Source organism: Acyrthosiphon pisum, chromosome A1, assembly GCF_005508785.2.
Source record: "Acyrthosiphon pisum isolate AL4f chromosome A1, pea_aphid_22Mar2018_4r6ur, whole genome shotgun sequence".
NCBI lineage: Eukaryota > Metazoa > Arthropoda > Insecta > Hemiptera > Aphididae > Acyrthosiphon > Acyrthosiphon pisum.
This window is the reverse complement of record NC_042494.1, coordinates 75,746,006-75,768,792: the sequence shown is the minus strand read 5'-3', so window position 1 is coordinate 75,768,792 and position 22,787 is coordinate 75,746,006. Positions and strand designations below refer to the sequence as shown.

The window sequence follows — 22,787 nt, the reverse complement described above, 5'->3', positions numbered from 1 at the left end:
TCAATGTAGTAGCGACCGCTACACCTAGTAATAGGGTTGGACGCCATTGATAATAGGTATGTGCATTTTTTTACAATTTTTTGCCATTACTCGTTAGGTATATATATTATGGTAAGCGGTCCGTGTTATTTAAAAACAACCACCCATAATACCAATTTATTAGTTCATAACATTTCGTAATAATTAATTGTATTAACAGTGAATTATTACCACACATTGTATCTGCGATCTGCAGCTATACCGACTGTTGAACCTGTTAATTCAGAGGCTCAGTATATCCTAGTTCTGAAGGAGGGGCGAATTTCTAATACACAGAGGTAATGAGGTTCAACCCTTCCCATTATTTTATATTGTAATAATGTATATAGTGGTGGTGAAAATCCCAAGGGAGGTCGGTCCACCACTCCCCCGGATATCTGCCACTTCAGGGGCTAATGGAAAAAAGAGGAGTAGTGTTGCCGAGCTGGTCAAGATTTTCGAATCTATCGCTGATGATAATAACTTGTCACCAGAACGTTCGAAGAACGTATAAATATTACTGAAATAGTGGTAAACTGTTCATTATATATATTTTTACTGTTAACCACCATTTGTGTCGAGGTTTATGAATCTGGTGAGTGGTGACCAGTTTTTCATGGACCCAATGCGCGGTCTGATCATCTTCAACTTGTCTTTGTGGACCTTCTTCTGGCCCGATCCATCATGGATTTATTTTTAAAGCTCCAATTAAATCAATTTTACTATCTACCAGAAACAAACATTAATGTTAAAGCTTTTCTCGAAGTTTTTACGATAAAATATCTTTAAATACAATTATATTAAAAAAAAACTTAAATCCTTAGTTGTGTAATGGCAATCCAAGTTAGTCGAAATTTAATCTTCAGCCGTTCATGAAAATTATTTATACAATTACACTCATATTATTAGTTTTGTTTTATAATTGCATACGTTACGCGAGTATACTACAGTACTACATCGTTAATACTTAATGAGATCTGCAGCAAGGTAAGGTAAATATAGGTACCTACTTAACATTTAAGTATACCATTTTTAAATACTAAGCTGCGTCAAATGTCAATGGTGTCTAACGTGGTAACGTCCAACCACTGTATCTACATTTAGGACCATGATAGATACAAATATCAAACATAATATAGTTTATAATATACCTAAGCATATAGGTTTTGAGTTTTTCTTAGCCAAGCGGTATCCAAGAATAAAATTTTTAGTCGAATAGTCGATATGCATTAACCTGTATATTTCAACCATGGTATTTCGTATTTAATGTTATAATTATTTAAGTCAAGTATACGATCATTATAACTTAACTAAAACTTATGAGTCTATTTGAAAAACTTACAATAATATAAAATTAGATCTCATAATTCTTAAATAATCGGTATTAATAAGTAGGTAGTTGTTAATTTGTAATTAGTTGTTCACTTGTTTGTATAATATTACTTTAAAAAATGTTATTTCTTAGTTTTTATTTTTAAATTATTGAATTTTGTATTGATTTATTTTGCTTTGTTTTTAGTTTATAAGTTATAATTAATAAAAAATGTATATTGAGTTTCAGTTCTAAAGTAAAAATTACTTTTTGGAGTCGTAGTGCGACCTTAAATACTGGATAGTCTGATAGTCGAATATTTTTGTCTTTTAGAGAAGATACTTCGCAGAAAACGTTCGCGATGGTTGGATCGATTTTTTTTATTTTGTAGGTATAAGAAGCTTCGGCGTCACCGACTTATTTGTCCGCTCAGTGTCGCGGGAGAAGTGCGGAGTGGAGGAGAATGATAAAACGGACGTTCTACATTAAGTATGCCCGGGGATGAGGCGAGAGGCCTGCAGCAATAAGTAGAACGGGCCGAAGGTCCGGTCGCGGTCTACTTGGCCGCCCTCGACGGATTCCTATCGCAGCGGAACGGCCGCTCGCGAGATCTGTTGGTACCGGGCCAGGTGTCGCGGTCCAGATCGTCTCCCCCAGTCGCCCTCCCCTCCCCCCCCCCATACCTTAGCGTCCTTAAATTAAAACAACCTGTCGTCTGCTACTCTGCTCTTATCATACGTCGTCGGGTGATGCGAAAAAAAAAAACAAAAATATGATACTATTTAACGACACGCGACCGTTTTTAAATGGCGCGAATACAATATTGTTGAACTCGACGTTAAACGCGACATTGCAGCACTTCGTATGACGTTCGATAATAATATAATATTATGATTATAATGGAAGGGGCCAAGGCTTTCGTGTCATACTGCAGCCGCTATTTTACATAATAATATTTTGTAGATGCAACTACAACTGCACAATTATTATTTCTAGAAAAACAATACTCTGTCCGCCTCATCCCCCATCGCCCTTCAATATAACATTCTAAATATTACTATGATCACAGACATTCGGGCACCTATAAAATCATAAAATATTATATACGAATCAAAATTTGAACTATTCAGTCAAAACAAATTTTATTATACATATTTCTTAAATATTATAATATATTGCACATCATTGGTGCCCTGGGGCACTCCGTATTTTGAGCCCTTTTTCAACATACGATTTGATATAAATTTTATTTGGGTATGCTAAGATTAGAATTTTCATGCATTCATTTTGAACCTCTATCTTAAGGCGCCCGGTTTCGATGCTATTTTGTCCTCAAAAATACACTCTGCGGAAATAACGATACCACCCTGTAGAATCAACCAAATTTCATAATTTTTTTTTCAATTATTAGAGGAAAATATTCTACAGCCCGCATCGATCTCTGTTTTTCAATATTTTATTCTCAAACTTAATGATATATTAATATGTCTAAAATAATACAAGATAAAAAGCATTTTTTTACAATTTTTTTAATACAATTTTTTGAAATAAAATACAAAATCAGAGATATATGCGAGCTGTAGGAAGTCTTCTTCTTTCAGATAAAAAAATAGTCATCAAAATCTGACAATCCTACAAAACTTGAGAGTTATTCCAGTAAAATCATTTTTTTTTCGATATAATACACTCTATCAAGCCCTCCTAAAAAGGTATCGGGTATTAGATAAGTGGAAAAGTCTTATAATTTAAGTGGTAACTAAAATATAAAATTTTATTTTCAAATTTTATAGAATTGTGCAAAATTTGAAAAACTGGCACCAGGACCTTTAACCGCTTACTATGATCTCGCGAGTTCCTTTATGTTATGAATTATCATGCACTATGCAGGCAATACGAACACGTGCATTTGCGATTTGCCTCATCGTTTTAAATTACCTACCTATCCAACGAACAATGAATATCATTCAAAACATTCAGACTACATATTTTTTTTTTAGCCGTACAAATAATTTATAATTTTTTTTCGAATAGGTAGGTAGCAGTGACGGATTCAGGGGTAGGGCAAATGGGGCATTTTCCCTTCCAATCGCCGTATTTTTCCCTCCTTTTTCACTGTGTTTAACCAATTTTGAAACTTTTTGTACTTTTATCCCTCTCCCTAAAATTAAGCCCTGGATCCACCACTGGTAGGTAGATATACTAAGTTTACATTACTTTTTCAATAAACTTTGAGTTTCTCTCTGTAAGCACTGAGCATACACAAGACCTATATCTTTTTCCACTGTTATTCTGGTCCAAGTTGTTATGCATCTTAATGTGCTAAATGAAAAACATTACATTTTACATCTTTTAGGAAGGTGACATATCAGTATGTCAACCCCTTGTAGCACATCATTATATGGCTGTGTCATACTATTTGCAGTGTACCTACTGAGGCTGAGCAAAATCCGGACCCATTCATTTCTAATTAAAATCACTTGACGACATTGAACGAAATTGTCAGTATAAATTAGACAGTTTAATAAAACTGACAGTATATATTTTTAACACACTAGGTTTTTCTTAAAATGTGTATATTTTTTTTGTATTTCGTTAAAAATCTTAGTATGAGTACTGTTCCAAAAAGTAATTTGTTTATTGTGTATTTTTTTTTATACCTTTTTCATCAACATTTTAGCCATGTCCAAAATATAAATTGTTAGTTGTTACTTCATGTGAAATACCGAAATTCAAACTAGCTATATTAGTCAATGAAAGGACAATTATAAATAAATAATCAGTTCAGGTTAGAAGTTGCCAAAAATTATAACTTGTACATTATTTCCAACTTTTCTTTTCAACTGGTAACTAGTAAGTAACAGACTTTTTTGGTTTGGATAATAAGTGTGACACTGCAATACTGTATGTGTCACATGATATAACAGTTTTCTTCAAATGTATACACATTTTCCATTTAAAAATGGCTCATAATTCAATGTGTTATTTTGTACAAATGAAAAATATATGATTAAATATATCATTATGATTCACAAAAGCCAAACAAATAAACAATTTTTGTTTCAAAAATATTATACAATATTTTATATTTTTATATATAAATATTTACAACAAAAAAATCTTAATTTATTTTCATTTAATCAAATGCAACAAACATCTCAGGTCTTTGATTCTATATTTGCTACTAAAAAAGAAAATTAATATATTTATACATAATAATATAGTATGTACTACAAAATAACTATTTATCTTTAGGGTTTTAATAATTTTTAATTTTTTCTTTTATTTTAGAGATCAATAAGTAATAATTTTAAACCTCTACAAAACAACATACAAGCAATGAAAATCGTTTCCAAAAAGAAAAAAAAACAAATTCTTAAAAATTTTACCCGTGAGTTTACAACAAGTGAGCTTAGTGTACATAAACTCTAAAATAAAATATTATATAAATGTATTTTCTTTAAACCCTGAATATGAGACCATATCATATAATAATACTACTATAAAATACAACAAGAAAAAAAATTAATAATTATTAATGTAATTAATACAAAATTGAACTATCCACGAATAGCAAGTCAATTACACAGTCGTGTTACAAATAAAATTAACATATTCCTCTTTCCTGACATGATTGCAATACAAAATTTTGAAAAATAAAAATGTATATAACTGTTATATATTATTAGGCCTTATTGAAATGATTCTAATATGCAATTTTGCAAAAATATTTAATAATATTTAAAAAAAAAAAAAGAAGATTTAAAGGATTACGATTTATTATGAGGAATGTTAGCTTATAATTAAAAATGTATCGAAGACAACAGTTATTTATACTTTTATATATTATTATATAAAATGAACATCAAAAACAACAAGTCTTGTTAAAGTAGATAAAAAAAAATTATACATATTTTTTTTTAATTACCCAACACAAATCAAACCTAATTTAACTTCACCTGTGTTTGTACACAACAGATTTGGGGCATCACATTTTCAATGTATAATTGTTATAAATAATTATATTATAATACATAAATATGTACGGATTTGGCCGTACGTAATTGAAAGACATTACAGCATGTACATTGCAATTTGGGCAATGGAGTAAATGTATTTTAGTTTATTTTTAACAATTTAATAACCTAATTAGTAATAAACTTATGAGGTATTTGATTAAGTTAATACACTTAAAAAAAAAATATATATATATATATATATATATTTATTTATTTATTTATTATGAATGTATAATAATAATAAAATAATAATAATAATAAATTTATTTAAATAGACATATGTACATGATTCAACAAATTATAACAACATATTTTTTTTAATTACTATTTATTCTTATTAAATTTTAATTTTCTATACTGAGGAAGACACTTTTGTTTTTATCAATCACCTATTTGCTTATACATAATAAAAAATGTAAATCTTAAAATATATTCGGCTATATATAACTGTATAAAAATATAATCCAAAGTCTCAGACGTGTTTTTCTCGCATAAACTTTTACTAGTCAACTGCGTTTAATAATGTCAGTCAATTTTTTTTTAAATTAATTATAAAAAAAAATCCATAATATACTACTGGTAACGTAACATTCTTCGGATGCAAGCATCATATTCGTTGCGCTGTGTATATTTCGTTGTGCGACAGTCTTAAGGGATGTGCCATTGGCGCAGTCGGAGACTGTTAATAACTCTGACATATTTAGTACTACTAAATCTTGTTATTATTATTAATTTGGATATAATAAAATACCCTGTGTGGATTGCACCCCGAACATACCATTAGGAAATATGTATGGAAATTGTTCGTGGTTAGCGTACAATATAAAACATTCGACTTGGTAACATAATAAGAAAAAAAATATATATATATATAATAAAGACTTTTTTCTTGAGTAAAACTTGTATACGCTGATTTAATAAAGGCGCACGGTGGGGGAGGGAGAATTTTGGCAGCTGCTCTATGAAGCTTGTTCAAGTTTAAGAGCTGCTTTCGTCATTCCAGAAGATACTGGTGGGGTCATCGAAGTAGACATGTTCAGCTGCAGTTGCATTGATGAACTAGTCGACGCTGTTGACAAGTCTTGAGGTCCTTCCTGCCACGAGCTGGGTGGACACGACATGCTCAAGTCGGTTGGTTTATAGTCTTCATCAGATATATCTCCTGTTGATTCGAGTTTGGGAGTAGTTGTAGTTGGAGTTTGAGGCGTGGATGCCATTTGCTGACGCAATAGAGATATATTTTTAATGCATTTTAATTCGCTGGGGTTACGAAGAAACCTACACAAATAAAAATGATTTTGATTAACAATGTCACATGGAAGCAAATTCAAAAATAAAAAATATTAACTTACTGGTAGCAGTGTCTTTCGCCCTGCACCTTCCTGAGAATGTTTACCCTGTAATAGTAACGCAAGGCTCTAGACATTTTGTCGTAGTTCATGGACAAGTGGTTCTTCTGTATGCCCCATAGTTTGGCCAGACCCGGGGGGTCGACAATCTTGAAAACTCCCATTTCTTGGTTTTTCCACGCTATGAAGCCAGTGAAACGCTGTTGGCCGTCGTTCAGCAGTTGCTGTAGGAAATCCCACAAGAGTCGACCATCTGTAAACAAAGAGGCACGTGTTAATCAATCGAAACAAACTTGTTTGGTAAACAACATCAACATACTTGTATTTGGTTCGATTGAGTTTGAATCACCGCCAGACGGGAAGAATATATTTCCGTTCGACTGTTTGGGCGTAGAAGGAGAGTATGGCGGTGGTGATGTTGACGAAGACGGGGTGGTAGGTGTGGGCGGCGGTAAGTTCAGCGTGCCACTGCTAGCAGACGATTCTTCTGGGTCGGAGTCGGATTGATTGCTACCGCCAGAGCTCGTGCCGCCGTTGTTCGAGTATCCTAAACGGAAAATACACGATCATGAATATTATTGTTCAAATTCGATAAGCAGGTACACCTAAGGTGCGTGTATACAGGGCGCATCTGGTAGAAAAGACATGATATGTACTTGTTTAAATGTAATTTCAGTGAAATTTTGTTAATATCAAATCGTCAACGTGTAGTCATGTAGACGATATTGTAATAACACATTTATTATACTGAATTGAAAGTGTGGCAGAAACTATATTATACAATAACATATTATAATTTACGACTTACCAATTGTCGGAGTCGTGGGGAATATAGACACGCTGGGCGTGAGGTGGTGGCCGACTGTGGTTGTGGTGGAGCCGACCGGCGGCTGCTGATGGTGGTAGTCCAGGTGCCGGGGGCTGTCCGACTGGCTGTCTATGGACGGGGCCGGGCTGAGGACGGCCGGCGAAGAAGGTGCCGGCAGACACCACGTGGGGCTGAAAGGGAAGTGCGAGGCGACCGGGCTTCCGGGCAGGTGTCCGGCACTTCCGGTACCCATCATGTCACCGCCGCGCCGCAACAGTTGCAGCACGTTGTAGAGCAAGTCGCCAGCGCCCGGACACCGTTCGCCCAGGTCCTGTTTGGTCAATAGGCACAGCGCTTTGCCGTTCATCTGGAACAGTTCGGTTTCGAATCGCGGCAAGTCGAATTCCACTTCAGCCCACTGTATGAACGCGGTCACGTCCTCTTTGGTCCAGATTCTCGGGTCGGTAACTGTGCAAACGAGAGCAACAATCAAATATACTGGTGTTATAAAACGGTTTGCCGCCCGTTCGGGACGCGTGTCTTGCGGATCCACAACATTTCATTAATTAATTTTAAAAAAAAATGAAATGTTTTCGAGAACGAGTTTTTAGGATATTGTGCATAGCTTAATATTATATTTATACTCACTAAGGTTGGCTGGCAAGTGGTGTTTGAAGTCGAGTGGCGACGGGAACGGAGTGGGTGGCAACAGGGTTGGCGAAGGTGGGAAGTTGAAGGCACCACCGTGGTGCGGGTGGTGATGGTGGTAACGCCAGAACAGGTCAGCGGCGGCCGCTGCACCGCTGTTGAACACGAAAGCCGCGGCGGCCGCGTTGTTGGTCATGCCCGGGCCGCCGGTGGAGCTGCCGTTGGTCGCACCGCCGCCGACTGCAGCACTACCGCTTAAGCCACTGCCTAGGCCACCGCCGACGCCGACACCACCGCCGTGCCGCGTTATTGTTGACACCTGACCCGGAGTCAGGGGCATCAATTTCATGATGCCTTTAGAGGATCGATCTGAAACATATAAAAAAAATTACGAATTTATTACACCTGTCAATAACGAACGTTGTTGAAATTATTTTCGTTCACGGCTATAAAATGTTCAATATTAATAATATCGGTTAGGTATGTCAAATAGAACATATAGTCGATATATACTATTACAGTGGTTTCGGATAAGGCCTGACTTAAACTTGACGATCAAAAAATGCGGGGATCGCCTAAAAATGACGTACTAAAAAATATGCATATAAAAAAAAACAAATGGATATTTGGTCACTCTAGATCGACAACAATCCATTGGTGTTGTTGCCAAAATACTTAGCGTTTGTACCTATTTCCATAACGGTCCCGGGTGCTGCTGATTGCTAGCTCGCAGTCTATTATACGCATCTGTATGTTTCAGAAGGTATGATTTTTTTTATAATACCTGTATATAGGACCTACTATAGGTCCTATACTATCATGTTTACCTATTCTCTCTCTCTCTCCCTATATATAAATATTGTATTATACAAGATCAGTTCGGTCGTCTTCTGTACCGTTTTTTTTTTCACGTTTCGCCAGCCTACACGAATTCGATAAACCACACAAATTACACACACTATAAGGTACTATTATACAATATAGGTACCATGCAACTATTAAATCCTATTGTCAGTCGAACATGGTATATAAAAAAAGAAGCGCATCGGTAAACGTAATCGACACACAACACGACGACGGTAGACGTTGACAACGATTGTACAACCAATTTTATAGGCCTAGAGACCGAAACAAGATACAATACAAAAATATAAAAAAACGGAGAATACGTTCGAAATAATAACTACATTATACTCTCCCACGCGGCTATTGCGCAACACGCGACGGGGTGCACCACAGCAGGTATTGTATCCTGTTGCCGAAAAAAGAAGCCACCGTTTCGCAACAGATTTTTGTCCGTTTTCCACGTAAGGTACAGATTACGATCGTAAAAATCTAAAACCTACCAGCAGTAGGTATAGCGCAGGTCGTAATATTTAAGGTATTTTTGAGAGAGAGAGAGAGAGAGAGAGAGAGAGAGAGTGAGTAAAATTACCGCCGGGACAACTAAACCCAATTTGAGTCGAGGAAAAACGTATTGTGAGATTGTATGAATAGCATGAGGTTGTGCGGAAGCAAGATTGTAAGTACTCACGTACGTGTGCGCGAAACCGATTAATTACTACTGATAGTAAATAATAGTAACTAATGGCGGAAATGCACGATGTTGATTTGTACTATATTACGGTAAATAAAATTCCTAGTAAACCACACACTACAACTAGTTAGTTCACAGGCGTTTTGACTTTTGATGGTGCATTGAGTCGACGACGAATTTATTGAAAAACAGAATGTGAATAAGTGATAAGCGAACAGTTGTTGCTACGGATGATGATAACCCCCGATGGTCGATAACCCGTAGTCGAAACCGAAATCGTTTTTTTACATACACGACGCTTCTTCGTGTCGTATACGAATTACGAACGAATAGGTAACAAATTATTTTCTACCGCACTCGCTCGCTCATAAAGAGCGCGACCGGAAAGTATGTACACGTTATAATCATATTGTACGTAAATAGAAAATACGCCTCCAAAAGTAGATTTAACACCCTTCGTACATACTACATGTTTAAGTGCCGGGTGGACCACTGTTTTTCTGTTTTCCTATGGGTACCATGAATTCATGGAAAAACACGTGTTGCTCACTCTGTATATCACGACGATCGCGCGTTATTCGAAGTCGTATAAACATACATACATTTTTTTTATAATATTTTTTGTTCGATTCGACGTATTTCTTCGTCTTTTGTCTAGCGCTCCACCCCACACAACTTGCCGACAGAACCTGCGAGAAACACTCTGTATAATTCCGCGTGGGATTTCGCGTATACATCGTTCCCGGAACTGTATGGCGAGAAATGTGACAAAGAATGCGTCACATTAATTTACGATGTATAATATTATGAAATATGCAATAATTAATAACGTTATAATTATATTGGATTATGTACGGGTATTATTATACGTGCATAATATATCGTTTTACGCACAATACGTATGTGGAGGGAAGGGGGGGTGATGGAAGGCGTGTTTGATAATAAATAATAATGTTTTTTAATTGTTATTTATTTCATGTGTCGTCGATTCCGAAATGTACGCCGAGTCGTATTCTATCAGGAAACCAGGAAACCGCAAAGCGCGCTTTGACACGGAAAAAATACCGTTCTGGTTTCCTTGAACAGAAATAATACTAAAATACTGCAGTGTTAATGGATATATCGTCGTCTCCCAACGACGACAACCGATTTTTCAATAATATTATCATTAGCGGTCGAACGACATTTCGAACACTCGTCGAAAAATATGTACATTGCATACAATTAATTTTATCAGCTCAATCCAATTATTATTAATATTATTAAAATGCCGTCGCCGTCCTCGTCTTCGTATCGCGAGAAACTCGTTTAGCACTAACGAGACGACAACGACGACGGCTCATTATATTTTTATTTTTTTTTTTTAACTTTTTGTTGTTTCCCGACCGAACCGGTCATATTATTATTATAATATTATTGTCGTATCATGTGCGCGGCTCAACCTTAACGACAGTTGTAGAAGTGCAGAACAGTCGTGTAGTCAGCGCACGCGTGCGCGTGTGTGTGTGTGTGTACATTACAATAATAATTATGACTGTTTATTATAGTATTTGTAGTCGCCGTATACGAAGAACGTGGCTAGTCGTTGGTAAATAACATACCATACTACTCTCGGGGGATAACAATTTATTTTTGTTATTGTCTGTACAGCGTAGCGTGGCCAAAACAGCCGCCGAACGCGTCGATCTCAAAGTACGTCAGACAACAAACAATAATATACTCGGCTGTGTTGTACGGTGTACACTATTCGAGGGGCACGGGGACTTGTCTATTATACTGTAGGCAGTTGTTGTATAGTACCTATGCGATGCTCATGGCCCATAGGGTTATTAGGATATTTCAACATTATCGCGTTTCGAGTGCTACAGACTATAAAGAAACACACCTGTCGTCGTCATTCCCGGCGTAATCGCCGAGAATACAACGCTGTACGATTATTACGAAGTGCAACAAAATACATGCGTGAAATCATGTTGTTTTCGTCGTACATCGCCTGGATATCACACAATAATAATTAACTATTATTATTATTATTAAAATTCGATAGTTTGCGCTCGTTTCGTTATCGACAGCGCACACACGACCGAGTAGCTAAAGGTCGCGAACACAATAATAATTGCGACGATAACGAAATAATATTATGTTACTTAACTATAATATTATTATTACTAATGCTTTATTATACTCGTTACTCGCTATACGGTCTCGGAAGACAGAGAGATAGAGTGAGAGAGAGAGAGAGAAATAGAGAAGAGCTGTTTTCAGCAATAATAATAACCCGAACAGTAAATCGCCATACTATAATATAATTTATAACTTATAACGAATCGATAATAAATCAAACGGTTGAAAAACTAAACCGTCCGATGATCTTATGTAGCAGCGCGTGGAAAAACGTGGCCGAGCTCTACGCGAACTTTCCGCGGCTGTTGGCCATTTTATTCGACTCGCACACACGGTATGCGCTTCGAACCCCAACCAGGATCCGGGTACACCCGGTAGGAAGGTCAAACGAATTGATTACCATATTATACACGTTTGTGCATTATAATGTTCGTGTGTGTTATTATGCGCACTATGCATATGGCAATGTGCGGTGTGTCGTGTGTGAGTGTGTGTGTGCTCGCGAGAAACGGGCGCAGCCGGAAACGCTATTTCTTACGCGACGGCGCGGTAATTACATTCTTCCGACCTTTTCCTCCCATATTTTGTTATACACCGTATTAATATAATGTATTACGCTTATCGAATTTTATCTACACCGTAATAATATGTTATTTTAAACATAATTACATTATATTATTATTATTACACGTTTCGTTTTCAGATAGCGTCGTCAACAAACATAATCATAATAATACCATGTCCGAGAAAAAACGCGCGTACCACAATCATTATTGTTCGATACTCGCAGTTTACATTTTACAAAATAAATACTATGATATTATTACGCCATCATCGCGTCGTAAAACAGCAGCCGGCTGCTTTTCGTTAACGCGAGAGGTCGGTGGAATTCGTGAGTTTTCGGAAATGTGCGCAGCTTTTTGTTTACACGCAAGCGGACGATGACCGCCGTCCGCAGAGGACGTGCAAGTTTGTTATACAAACAGTAGTGGCGGGCGGCGGCACGCTTCTGATTAAACAACAAAGTTTTCGTTACGACGTGCCAGTAAAGAAAATAATATTGTAATAACGACGGTGAAAATATTTGAAAAAACGACGCGCTTGTACGTTAAACGATATAATTTTATAATAATATATCCGATCGTGTAACCGACGCATCGTCTCGCCAAGATACAAATCAGGCCCGTCTGTCTTGACTAAAATATCCCCCCTGCATTATCGAAAAAAAATATTTATGTACCGGAGATATATTATTATTATTATTATCATTCGAGGCGGACGAACCCGACCGATCTCTTGTTGTTATACCATCGAACCACACACACACACACACACACGAGTAATAAAAAACGACAGTACGTTCAGCAAGTGAAAAGAAAAAGAAAACAGACCGTTTATTGGTTTTCTATGGCAGTGATATTGAGCGATGACTGGTGAACGGTGGCGCGCGACGACGACTACAACTGCCTGTAATGACGTTTTATATGACGCCCAAACACCGAAAATTATCCAAAAATAATAAATATACGATTATAAATTAAACGAGAACGAGTTAATAATAAACGCGACATTTTCGCATTCAACCACCCGACGGTCGTTGTCATCATCGTCGTTTTCCGGGTAAAGACAATTTTTTTAAGGGGAAAAAACCGACGCGTGACGTAATTTCAACGAACACGACCAGCGCCGCCGGTTTGCACGCGTACTCGACGTGTGTCGGTTTTTTATTTTTTCAAGCAGTCGCCGGTGGGGATACACGCACGCACGCACACACGGTGTGGGCGTGTTCGTCTCGCAAGGTGATCGTCTACGCGGAAATCGTCAAAACGGAAATGCGATAATGCAATATACCAGCTCTACAGTGGTATATTGTAGTAATAGTAGTAATAACCAACAAAAATAATATTAAGTTCACCGTAAAAAACAAAAATGAGAAGCCTTTTCGTATTGGCTACCAATAGTCTAAAACCGAAAAACAAGTCTAAAACGTATACCGTTCAATATTATCATAGAACAATATTATAACATAATATGATATTATATGCTCAAGGGGACGACTGGATTTGTAAGATTCATTGGATTTTCAGGGCCAGGCTCTCAGCTCCCCCTAAAACAGTGTCGACCGCGGTATCAATAATAAATAACAACTATACTTGTTACCTATAAGATGAACCGATTATTCGATTAACAACAAGACATATCATAAAATATATTTCTCTTCTTCTTTGAGTTTTGACTAAAAATTATTATTATCGCATTTTACCAACCGTCTGCAGTAGGTAGGTAGATAGGTGTAAAACCACATTGTACAGCGTTTCCGTTCCGGTACTTCCGGTATTTACAATATTATATACACCACGTCATTATTATGCACGTTATTAGTATTATTTTTTCTTTTCGTTCCCCTTTAGACGACCGGAGGTCGTCCTGTACGGTGCGCATCCTGTGCCGCTACCGATAAGATTTCGGGAGTGAATTTTCTACGACAACGCGAAAATTGCCCTCGAACTTCAACTAAGACAAGGTGGAAGGTAAAACGAGGGGACGCGCAAACGAAATAACGGGATTTCCGGTGTTTGTCAAAAATAAGAACCTTCGAAAAAACCTTGAACCGCCGCCATGAAGAGGAAATGGAACAGAAAATAATAATAATAAATAGAATAGATAAATAGTGCATAATTTTTCGTCACCTAAATTCAAAACGAGTTTTCGTGAGCAGGCGAAATAATATATTAACATTATTAAGTACTTTACATTTGCTCAACACATTTTTTATATACGAGTCATCGATGATAAATTATGAAATTATTTCTATGGTAGGTATACGTACAACAAATGTACAATAATTAACATTTCTCGTGCTTATAACTTACACTTCTCGGAACGTCAACTAATTAATAATATGATTAATCTTCCGCATACGAGTTAATGCATAACGCGTATAACTTCTTCCTATTATAGAAAAGAGTAGTTTTTTTTTACAGTAAATACCGAATTCACGTAAAACCCTTGTGGGAAATAGACAGTCAGATGTTCATTAAGTAAAAGTGCGTAAGTATAAACTATAATAATATATCTTGGGGCGATATCGTTTACGCTCTTCCGGCTCAGTGGGGTAAAGTCTCAAACGAAAAAAATCGAACGGTTAAAAATAGATACATGTAAACCCTTCCGGACATTAACCGCGGTACAATCGGCCGGTAATAATAGAACCACAACCATACCTACTCAAACTACGTCTCTCATGGTTAGTCATAGATCTACTACGTACAAGATGATAAAGGTTCTTTGAATGCACTGAAAGCGGTTTTTGCTAAACCATTTTAACGATATTTGTTTATGAGATGCTTGAAACATAAATAATGTTTTATGCGCCGATTCGAAGTTGAGGATGAATGTTTTTTTTATAAGGTACTTGGAAATGATTTCATCATTGTCTATTAATTTTATTATAGAACCGTTGCGCGCTGAGGAAATATTGGAAGTTGGAACGATTAACAGTGATTTGGCCTCAATAAATCGTTTAAAGTTCACCGAATTAAAAGAAGAAAAAATAAACGTCACGGTTAGATAAAAAGTACAATTAAAACATACAGATGACAAGAAACGGACCAGAGATTGCACGAAACATAAAGAAAATCGAATGTCTTATCTCTAATAAATTAACATATTTTATGATTGCTTAAAAATAACGAGTAATTCCTAGAATTATAAATAATATCGTAAATATGGTAATTATTATTAAACGACGGCGGCGGGCTGACGAGGAAGACGACGATGTACGTACCGATAAAAACCGTATTAAATTTTATAATATTATAATATCATTATTTTACAACACGTTAATCGGATGGCCGTCGAACTATAGCACAACGATATTATTTTAAACGTATACTATTGTTATCAACAAATAACAATCGTTTTCGTATGATATTTTAATAATAATCTAACCCGCGAGTTAACAACAACGCGATTTGATTGTACGCCGTATCGTCGTCGTCGTTAGTAGGTTAACCGACATAGGTTAACCTCCGTAAAACGCGGAAGAATAAGAATGTACACGATAAACATTGTATTATAATATCGTGGAGAGCCGAAAGAAATCGTTTTATATAAATTAAATTTGAAAAAAAAATGCATTGGTTCATCATATTTTATTTTGGGCACGCAGGCGGAAAAACTATCGTCGTCGGCTGTGGACGAAAGTTCGAAACGATGGTCGTAAGCAGCTCTAAGATAACACTCTTCACTAGACTACTCGGACTTATGTTATATTATTATTTTATACAATTTATAATAAAATAATATTTAATTATTGTTTGTCTTTTACGTTTTTTTAAGGACGATAATATTTTTCCTCCAATAATATTCGGACAAACGATTTTTGCTCGCTGTAAAATTATCCATTCGTTTCTCCGTCAAACGTAAATAATAATAATATGTCCGTCGGTCGTTCAAAATTTATGGTACGGAAATCGCGGTTTGTGAACGTAATAATCCGTTTGCCATGATAATGTGTACGGCATTGTCGCTAGTATTCGATAATAAAAAATTATTATTGTTACGCGTACGTGTCCATGTACGAGATTAATATTTATGTTATTTATAGGATTTTTCGCAGCGCGCCCGTTTTTTAGGCGGAATAATGAAATAGTATCGTCGTCGTCGTCTCATATTATTATTATTATTTTGTGTTTTTCATAATAGACACGGCGGCGACGACGACCAACACCACACAACGAAGACGATGACGGTTTTAGACACGCACGGATCGTAAAAATAGAACGGTAAAACAACGGCGGCGTAGCACGAAAACTTCTTGGCGTGCACTTCCCGTCGTTGCCCACAAAAAAAAATTAAAAAAATTCGTACGTACAATATATCAAACATAATAAACCGTGTTATGTATCGCCGTCGCCGCGGTAGAAACACACTTCCGGTCGTACGGGAAACGCGTGCGCGGACCGTCTCGCCGGTATTTCAACAATATTGTTCACATTTATACGTCTTTTTGACCGCACAATACCGCCACGGTGGTTGTCTTTGTCGTGTGTGTGCCCTCGTTTGGTGTAATATTATAATATTCTTCCGCTGTAGAACACGACCGTCGTCGCACAGGCCCCATAATAATAAATTATATTATGAGCGGGCAGAATATTCATAATTTCTAGTAAAAAAGCTGCGACCGTATTAATGTATAAATTGTTGTCGAATATCGTTAACAATAATATTATATAGTATTCTCAAACAGCAGTCGACACTGCGACTGCCATCAACAACTATCAAGCACACTTCGGTATGCTTTATCGGCGTAGCAGGATATTGAATACGGGTGGAAAATTTTTGATTTTCGTTTCGTTTGGTGCTCACGAAGCAACTCACACACGCGATATTTTAATATGCACACAGAAGGAAAACTGAGACACGGCGGCGGTTAACCTTGAACGGAGGCGGCAAACGCGGTTCTTTGTCCCGAGACTACATAGTACACACATACACACACACACAAACGTAATAGGAACTTCCGCTCTGCGGCGCGCGCAGCAACAGGTCATGTTACCCCGCCGCCATATGTCGAGAGAGGAGACCCAAACGGGTTTCACTTGGCTTGTGTGGCGGCGCTTCCATGTCGTTGCTTTGCGTGCACGACAAAAATCTGCGGTGCTGAATTGGCCGATTGGCGGCGGTGCAAGCAATAGAGTAAAATAAGGAAAAACTAGAGGCCCTCCACGAGTTGTTCTTGGAAAAGGCCAAAATTAAATCGTAATAATTTAGACTATATTATTTCGTGACAAGTGTTGTTGTAATGTCACCTGAGGACATAATATTGTGTGCTCTAGCCCAGGATCGGATCACCGGAAGCGACAACATTTACATTTGACTAATTATAATTATAATTTATTTAATTAAATATGTATAAGGTAAAATAAATAAATGTATAATTCGCTGTCGTCGATTGTAAAATGGAAAAATTGACCTTATTAACCGCGAGCGCGCATCCGATATCCTGCGAACGTTATTGTCACAATACCATTATTTAAATAAGAAAAACAAATTGCACGTACCCAGAGACTAAAAAGTCGGTCACCTGCAAGCGCGGTGAATGACGGACCGGACGAGGTGGTGGTTAAGCGTTGTTGGAAAAACGAAGACCCGGTCACGACCGACGTTCGGAAACGAATAAAAATCAAACACCGAATAACGGCCTACGACGGGGGACGGAAATATTAAAAGAAAAATATGTGTCATCTCGTAGAGATTTCTCTCCCCTACTCGGCGGGGGCGTCCCTTTTGTGCACTGCGACGAGAAAGAGAGAGGAGAGAGCAGGTGTTCCGCGTCGTCGGGTGTCGTAGGGGTGCGGTGATTGCGGCGGCGGCGGTGATAAAGAGAAAAGAGAAGTGAAGAAAAAATAAATAAGGAATCCCTTGTCCTCTCCCTTCACACATGCACCATCGACACAACACCGGAGAAGAACACACAAACACACATACACACACTGATGGGGCGCCCCAGACACCGAACCGTGGGAACGGGGCCGTTTCCTTTTTTTCTTCGTCCCTCCGCCACCGCACCGCACAACGGCGCGCGGCCATCAATTCCACCCGCCATCTCCGAACCCCCTCGCGCACCGCCGCCGCGAACCCGTACTGTTGTAGACCCATCGTTACATTCCACCGGCTGCGACGGCAGCTTCCCAAAAACACGCGCACGCACACACAAACACAAAGTGTGCGTCTTCTTTGTCGTCTCTCCCACTTCCTATACGAAGCGAGGAGTCTGTAACAATCCGGCGGACGAATATTTTTTCTCCTTCGAGCGCACGACGATGCACACACACACTCTCGGCAACAATACAAAAATAATAATGTATTACATTTAATAATAATTAATATCACTATCACCGTCCGTCGTTAGAGCGCATAACTCGAAAAGAGGGTATATTATCATCGTTATAATCATATTGTTATTATTTATTATCATGAGTTGTTGTGATTGTCGTTATATTATTATTGTGAGATCGTCGAGAGTATAATATTATTTGTGTGTTGTTTTTGGAAACAGAAAATATACAAACAAAAAAATCCCCGAGAATGAGAATTCGCGAAAACAACAAACATGAGAAGTGTTGTTGTACGTCTTGCGCTCGGCGATCGCGGAGCACACGGCGACGGAATGCGAAAACAAAATCCTTGACCCTCCCCCCCGAAACACGCGAACGGGTAGGCAAGAAAAAAACCCAAACGACAACGCGAGCCGCCGGGAAATACACGTAAAATATCGTTTGAGTTTATTATTATTATGTATTTATTTTTTTTTTCACGTAACGACCATATACCGACTTCGGCGGCCAGTATGCGCGTGTGTGTGAGTGTGTCTGCGTCGTGGAAGTCCGTCCGGAATCCGGTCGTGTGTATAAGTGTGTGCGTGTGTGTGTAGTCAAGGTCAACCGTAGGACAATAGCGTTCGACGAGAAAGGGAGGCGGTGGCGGAAAAGAACGCATCTTGCCGTCGTCGTCTCCGGGAGCCCTCTCTCGCCGGCCGCCTAGTCCGTGTCCCGCACGCACTCCTTCCTCCTGTGCGCACTACACCGCCGACGCAACCGAATACACCACACGCCGCGCGTTTTAACCACTCTTCCTCTACGGCAACAGCCGCCGAAGCTGCTCCGGGCAAACACACACACCTACGACTGCGTATATTATTATTATTATTATATACGACACAATCGTTATGATCGCGGAACAGGAAATACGAGCGGCGGCGGCGGCGACGACGACGCCACAGACTGGCCTGCCGCTGCTCGTGTGACGTGCGTGACCAATAACCAGTGCGGCCAACCCTTTCGACGCGCGCGCGCGACGTTATGCGTGTGTGCGTGCGCGCGGTTATTCCGTTTTGTTTTTTTCGCCGTACGCCGCGGCGGCTAAACGGAAAAACTCGGAAAAACATAACAAATCGTCGTAAACCATATCACTGTTACCACCACGCACCGTTTCCCCGCCGACGATATTATTATTATCATTATTGCATACCTATTATACGATGGCCTGTTACAGACGGAACCCTCTTTTTCGCACGCCGACGGGGTGACACCTGTTAGGGACCACGCCGCCGGTGTGTAAAGTGCACCCCATCAGACACCGACGGCGGTCACCCTTCCATAGTCTGTGCCCTACATTATTGTCGTTCCGACGGTTCGTATTACCGCCTACTTGTTTTGCGTAATAGCGAGTTTGGCACGGACGGTGGGCGAAGACGCAGACGATACAAAAAAAAAAAAAATTAAGAGCAGAAAAAAAAACTTGTTATCTGCCCGACCCGTGTTACGAGCACGGGGTTATTATGTAAAGGCTTCGTGCGCCACCGTACCTAACAACATGTATTACGTACCCACCTAACGATGATAACAATATTATTATTATGTATCGGTACGTATATTATGTATATGTTACGATGGCAGAGAGGTATTATACTGTGCGTAAGCGTTATGCAACGATATTTTATTTTCCGCAGACGACTGTCGATACTACCGGTTTAATTATTTATTGTTTTCAACACGCTACGGCGATGATTCTATCGAAGTCAAAAAATAAATGAATAAAAACCCCTAGGGGGCGTCCATTGGGCTGGATTAAAATATATCTAAAAATCTGTACCTTTTGGTTTTTACGTTCGCGGTGCTCGGTAAATTCTGCAGTAGGAAATCCGTTTGTCCGTGTCAAGACGACGACGATGGCGTTGGCTTGTTTGCTGCGACGGTGTTCGTACGGCGATGCATCTACGCTCGTAAAAATCGTACACGGCGCGCGCGCACACACTTAGGTAACGACGGCGACGAACTGGTTTTCCTTATTTTTCTATCACCGCACGATGCGCACAAAAATCCACGGAGACGCGGAAAACGCGATTTTCCCGGGGCGAGAAATACAAATTATAATACGCACCGCAGCGCGTGAACACAGTCGAACGAGGGTTTTTTTTTAAATAAATTATTATTAATAGGCGGAAGCGAACAAAACGAGAATAGTATTAACAATATTACGTGTAACAAAACTCTCGGGTCGTAATATTTTACGTCAACAGAATGAAAAATAATTTAATATGTCGTTAATATCACGTCGTCGTGCGCGGAACGAAGGAACGACACTACATGCTCTACCGGCAACCTGACGGCAACAAAATCGGACGCGGCCGCGGCTGATAATTGTATGGGCGTCGTGCAGAACGCGTGATACGACAGAGCGTGGCGACGGCGGCGGCGGAGGATCGCTCTCAGTGTTGCCCCTTCCACGACATAATAATCGTACCGTGTTGCGCGCGCATGCCGTACTTACGCTGCGTGCAACTAGTAGTAATAGTAGTAGTAGTAGTAGTAGTAGTAGAATATTGTTATATATAGTAATAATAATGATAGTAGTAGTAGTAATAGTAATAATAGTAGTAGTAGTAATAGTTGTAGTAGTAGTAGTAGTAGTAGTAGTAGTAGTAGTAGTAGTAGTAGTAGTAGTAGTAGTAGTAGTAGTAGTAGTAGTAGTAGTAGTAGTAGTTGTAGTTGTAGTTGTAGTAGTAGTAGTATCGTATTTGTCCATAGGCCACTTGATGTTTGTGTATGTGTCGTGTGTGTGAGTGTAAGTAATCTGTAAAACGTCTCTTGTGTATTATTTTTAAATAATAATAATATATTTTCTTTTCGCCTATTATTTTTCGGTAAACAGTTTATGGTCATCGCGAATCGCTAATAATAATAATCGATCTCGTTGTTGACGTCAAAAACAGTTTAAAAACGATGACGGTGGTCATTATTATTTTCAACAAACCATTTGTAATAATATACAAATCAGCCACAATTTCGACTTTTAAGCATATATTATTATGTATGTTCTAAAATATTATAAGTGTTGGTCGTAACAAACCTTTAAACGAAATCACATTTTCTTCGTAGTCTGTTGTACGTACTTACTCAATAATTAGTCCTTTTACGTAATTCAAGTTTAAAATGACAACAGACAATCCGTATTGTCTACGCAACGAATACAAATTAAATTCAAATTTTAAATCGAATGACGGGAGAGGGTATCATTCCGGTGTTTTCACCTATATGCTGTTTTTCAACGAGCATAATATTATTATATTTTATTATATATAATATTATATAGTTGAAATACTTTTAAAAACTTTTACTGTTTTTACGCTTCCGGTCAGGTTGACAAAATATTTTTACGATAACGCACAGACTATAGGCACAAATGCACAATAAAATGGTAATTTCAACGCAGACAACGTGTACCTACTTAATTATAGCCCTCGTAGCGTATACACTCTTCACAGCTCGAAATAATACATAGGTCAGTAGGTGTTGTTTTTTTCGCGTCGATCGTCTGGTCGCGAAACCGGTGAAGGTATATAATATTATAGATGTGATGTAACATCGTAATCACGGAAAAGAGCCCTGCAGGCCATTAAAATAATGTACCTACTACATATGGGACTGCGGGCGACTACGGGCGCGTCACGTAATATTATTAACAAATTATAATATAAATTAATAAGTGCTGTAGGTACCTACGATAGATTAAACGGGAAAAATACAGTATAAAATAAAATTATGCGCAAAAGTCGTTGATACCCAGTGATGATATTACATTATTATTATTTTAGTGTACAATATTATTACATGGTTTAATGGTAATATTCGTCACAAACGGAAACTCGTTGGTTAAGTCGTCGTCGTCGCAACTTGTACCGCGATGGCCTAGTTTTGGCGAACGGAAAATATTATTATTTTCCGAGAAGTGAGCTGAACACAACACTATCATTGCAATGCCGGCCACTCGTTTTATATATTATATTATATTACACTCACTACGTACATGCGCATAATGATATTATGTGATGTATATTATTATTATTATTATTAATGGTGTGCAGCACTGTGCAGGGAATGTTTTGCGAGAACGCTTATGTACGCATAAA

At 38.1% G+C, this 22,787-nt stretch overlaps 1 protein-coding gene across 2 annotated transcripts; it reads right to left on the bottom strand.

Moving 5' to 3' along the window:
• Positions 1-5,774: 5,774 nt before the first annotated feature.
• Positions 5,775-21,047, bottom strand: LOC100167539 (ets DNA-binding protein pokkuri). 2 transcript variants are annotated; one of them, XM_001947301.5, is made up of 6 exons: positions 20,471-21,047; positions 8,152-8,520; positions 7,504-7,971; positions 7,015-7,242; positions 6,699-6,948; positions 5,775-6,624 (listed from the first exon to the last, which is right to left on the bottom strand). In XM_001947301.5, the coding sequence occupies exons 2-6, from the start codon at positions 8,498-8,500 to the stop codon at positions 6,306-6,308; spliced, it is 1,614 nt and encodes a 537-aa protein (XP_001947336.2). In that variant the 5' UTR covers positions 8,501-8,520; positions 20,471-21,047; the 3' UTR covers positions 5,775-6,305. The 2 variants fall into 2 exon arrangements, with proteins under 2 accessions (XP_001947336.2, XP_008180352.1); XM_008182130.3 differs by lacking the exon at positions 20,471-21,047 and adding an exon at positions 17,878-20,447.
• Between the last annotated feature and the right edge of the window lie 1,740 nt (positions 21,048-22,787).